At 37.7% G+C, this 3,302-nt stretch overlaps 1 protein-coding gene across 1 annotated transcript in view; it reads left to right on the top strand.

Annotated features, from left to right (window-relative positions):
- LOC106516062 (sodium- and chloride-dependent GABA transporter 2) overlaps positions 1–3,302 on the top strand; it is a 17,094-nt gene that overhangs the window by 2,950 nt on the left and 10,842 nt on the right. The window contains exons 3-4 of the mRNA XM_014006237.1: positions 2,308–2,442; positions 2,766–2,906. Coding sequence (XP_013861691.1) covers positions 2,308–2,442; positions 2,766–2,906 — 276 coding nt within the window. The remainder of the gene's footprint in view (positions 1–2,307; positions 2,443–2,765; positions 2,907–3,302) is intronic.

Below are 3,302 nucleotides of genomic sequence, written 5' to 3'. Positions count from 1 at the left end.
GTTCACTATCTGACTTCAGAGAGGGACCTGAAATCAGATCCAGATCCAGCTCAAAGCAAAAGCAAGTCCAAAGAGAGTCTTTCAAAAATCAAGAAATGCTGATCATCACAGGTAAAACGGTGAATGAGATCAGCGGCTTCTGGAACAAGAAAAAAGTCAAAGTTCTCAGTTTTGCTGATAAAGTGTCTGACCTCACAGAGAAGATTCTGCAAATAACAGCTGAGTATCCAACTTTGAATACACTCATCATTCATACAGGAAGTGAGGAAGTTATGAACCGACAGTCAGAAATCCTGAAGAAGGATTTTATTCTGTTGCTGAATGCAGTTAAAAATCTCAACATGGATGTGTTCCTCAGTGGGCCCGTTCCYACAGCMAGAGGAGGAGCTGAGAGGTTCAGCAGACTGTTGGTTCTTAATGGTTTTTTGGGAAAAGTCCTGTGTTGACCACTCTGTGAGATATGTGGACAACTTAGACCTCTTCTGGGAAAGAAAACACCTCTTCAGGTCTGATGGGGTGACTCTGAATCAAACTGGAGCACAGCTTCTGGCTTCAAACATGAAGTATTTCCTGAACAAAGTTCTGGCTGGAAACAAACAGGAAAAATCACAACAGCTGACGTCTAAAGGACAGCTGGAGAAAACKGAGATATCAGTGGAACACAGCATGCCAGTTACTGATAAGGAGACTGCTTCAGAATCAGAACCAGAGAGAGAGGAGTTATTTCAAGCTGCAGAACCAGCATCACAAACAGAGGATCTCTTGCACTCTGAGACCCCAACAGGACAGCAAGTGGAATGCCCCCTCCTGGATTTTACTAACAACATGAAAGAACCTGGTGAGATTAATTTCAAACAAACGCCATGCCCAAATCCWSSTAACCCTCCTCTTCCAGCCCTTCGCACTAAACCAAGATCTACAAGAAGTCACAGAGCCCCACCACCACCTCTGACCCTTCMACACATCAAAACAGATGAGCCTGTTTGTGTTCAAGATGATCCAAAGACTTTTGTGTGATAACTATGTTTTGCGGTTAGTAATTACTGAGGGAGGAATAAAAATTGAATTACTGGGGTTGGGATTTTAGAAAAGTACATATACTGTACTTAGGTTTATGTTGACATGTTTTTTTAAATACATTAAAGAGTTTTTTTTGTTTTATTGATCATTTAATTGGTGATTTAATGATCAGATGGAGGAGATGTAATGGATCTAATACTTTTATGTTTAAGCTAGTTATTCATGACGTCCTTTAATGACCTAGGTTTTCATGATATGCTGCTCWTCTGCACATAGAATGATTAAAGTCAGAACAAAATTTGCTAACAACAGTCATTTTTAGATATCACTTGTGTTTATCTTTGTGTTTTCCATTGGCCTTGTATCAAATCTTTCTAAGATGACAGAATGGTGTTTGTTAATATATATATGAGGCCTCTTGAGACACAATGTTCAACAGTAGTGTGGAGAGACAGTGACAGAGAGAAGCAGAGRCACAGAGACAGGCCAGGTTGTTCTCTGTGTTCCTGTTGTTGCAATAAAACTCAACTGATCATCTCACGGAGTACCTTCATTCTTGGACCATGTATTTCTGTCTTTGTTAAATAAATATTGCCATAACAGCAGTGTATGCTTAAAAGTGAGAAAAGTGGACAAGTGGAGGACAAAATAAGAAATTGGGTCTCATTTCCTATTTATAGCTAAATGAACTGCATATTCAAAGGTCATGCTATAAAAAACTAGGATAAAATCCATCAAAGTTTCATCCTTCAGATGATCTATTGAATGACAAGTTTTCAGATAATAGCTCTTTGGAAATCATCTTGTTGGCATTAAAATTCAAACTTGTGTCAAGCTGTGTTATTTTGTGTTTTTCAATGATTCAACATAAGAAACAGAATCAAATTGTGTTTTGTGGTAAACACTTTGCCACAAAACACAATTTGATTGATAGATCAGGATTAAATAGCTTTGCAAACAAACCAAAAAATAAATTGTTTTTAAACATTTCTCTGAAAACGGTCAAGTACCGGTACTACTGGACCAGAATTGAGTTGTGGAAGAATACAAGAATACATCTGCACACAAAAACTTTGAACAACTTKTGTAACATCTGAAAAAAATTGTTCCTTTGAAAATCAAAAATAAAAAATAAAAAAAACTGGTTGCTTGGAAGGAAAATATAAAGATTGTAGGAATGAATCAGTACAAGCAACTGTGATGATGAAAAATGACTAATCAATCGAGCATAACAGTCCACCCAGGAAACCACATCGTGAAACTTTTTATATATTTTAATTTTTTCAGGAGTTTTCTTCATCCCTTACGTACTTTTCCTCTTCACCTGTGGTATCCCTTTGTTTCTGCTGGAGACATCTATTGGCCAGTACACCAAGCAGGGATCCATCACCTGCTGGAAGAAAATCTGTCCACTATTTGAAGGTAAAGTTACTAATTTACAAATGGAGACATGTAACTCAGATATCACCTTGTTGTTCTTATCTGTACAAATGAATGTGAATTTGACTGAACCTCAGTTTTTTTATCCATATTCGGTTGGATTAAAATTAAATGTACAAAGATCAGCAATATGAATAAATTAACAAACCTCGCTCTTTCTGCTCAGTAAGAACACAGATGAGTTGCAGGAAAAAAAGACACTTCTTTAACATTGAAGCATGTGACCTTGTAGAAACCCAAAGAATAAAATGATGAACCTGGGCTGTTTGAACACATTATCTTTTGTTTGTTCGTTTGTTTTTTAGGATTAGGTTATGGCAATCAAGTGGTTGTTTTGTACTCCAGCATCTATTACATCGTCATCTTAGCCTGGGCGTTCCTGTATCTCTTCTCCTCCTTCACTTCTGAACTTCCGTGGGCAAGCTGCAGGAACAGCTGGAACACAGGTAAGACCTAACATCTGATCAAAATAAGAAAAAGGCACAAATAACCAGATTAGCATCCATCTTTAATGCAGTTTTTGCTACTTTGACATGTTCTCGTTTGGGATCAATTTGTCCGTTTGAGGATCTTGTTGCGAACCAACACTGTATCCACATTTATCAGATGTTCATAATACAAACAGCTCAACATATAAAAAAAAATATATTTTATATAACAAGCGTCAACCTCCATTTTATTACTTTTGACATTATACTACATTAACTTGAATCATGTATGTCGATCAGACACAAACGTAGACTAAAGCTTCGTGAACATCCATCCATCCATCCATCCATCCATTTTCTTCCGCCTATCTGGGGTCGGGTCGCGGGGGCAGCAGCTTCAGAAGGGAGGCCCAG

This window comes from Austrofundulus limnaeus, unplaced genomic scaffold (assembly GCF_001266775.1).
Source record: "Austrofundulus limnaeus strain Quisiro unplaced genomic scaffold, Austrofundulus_limnaeus-1.0 Scaffold35, whole genome shotgun sequence".
Taxonomy (NCBI): Eukaryota; Metazoa; Chordata; class Actinopteri; order Cyprinodontiformes; family Rivulidae; genus Austrofundulus; species Austrofundulus limnaeus.
This window is presented reverse-complemented; position numbering and strand designations above follow the sequence as displayed.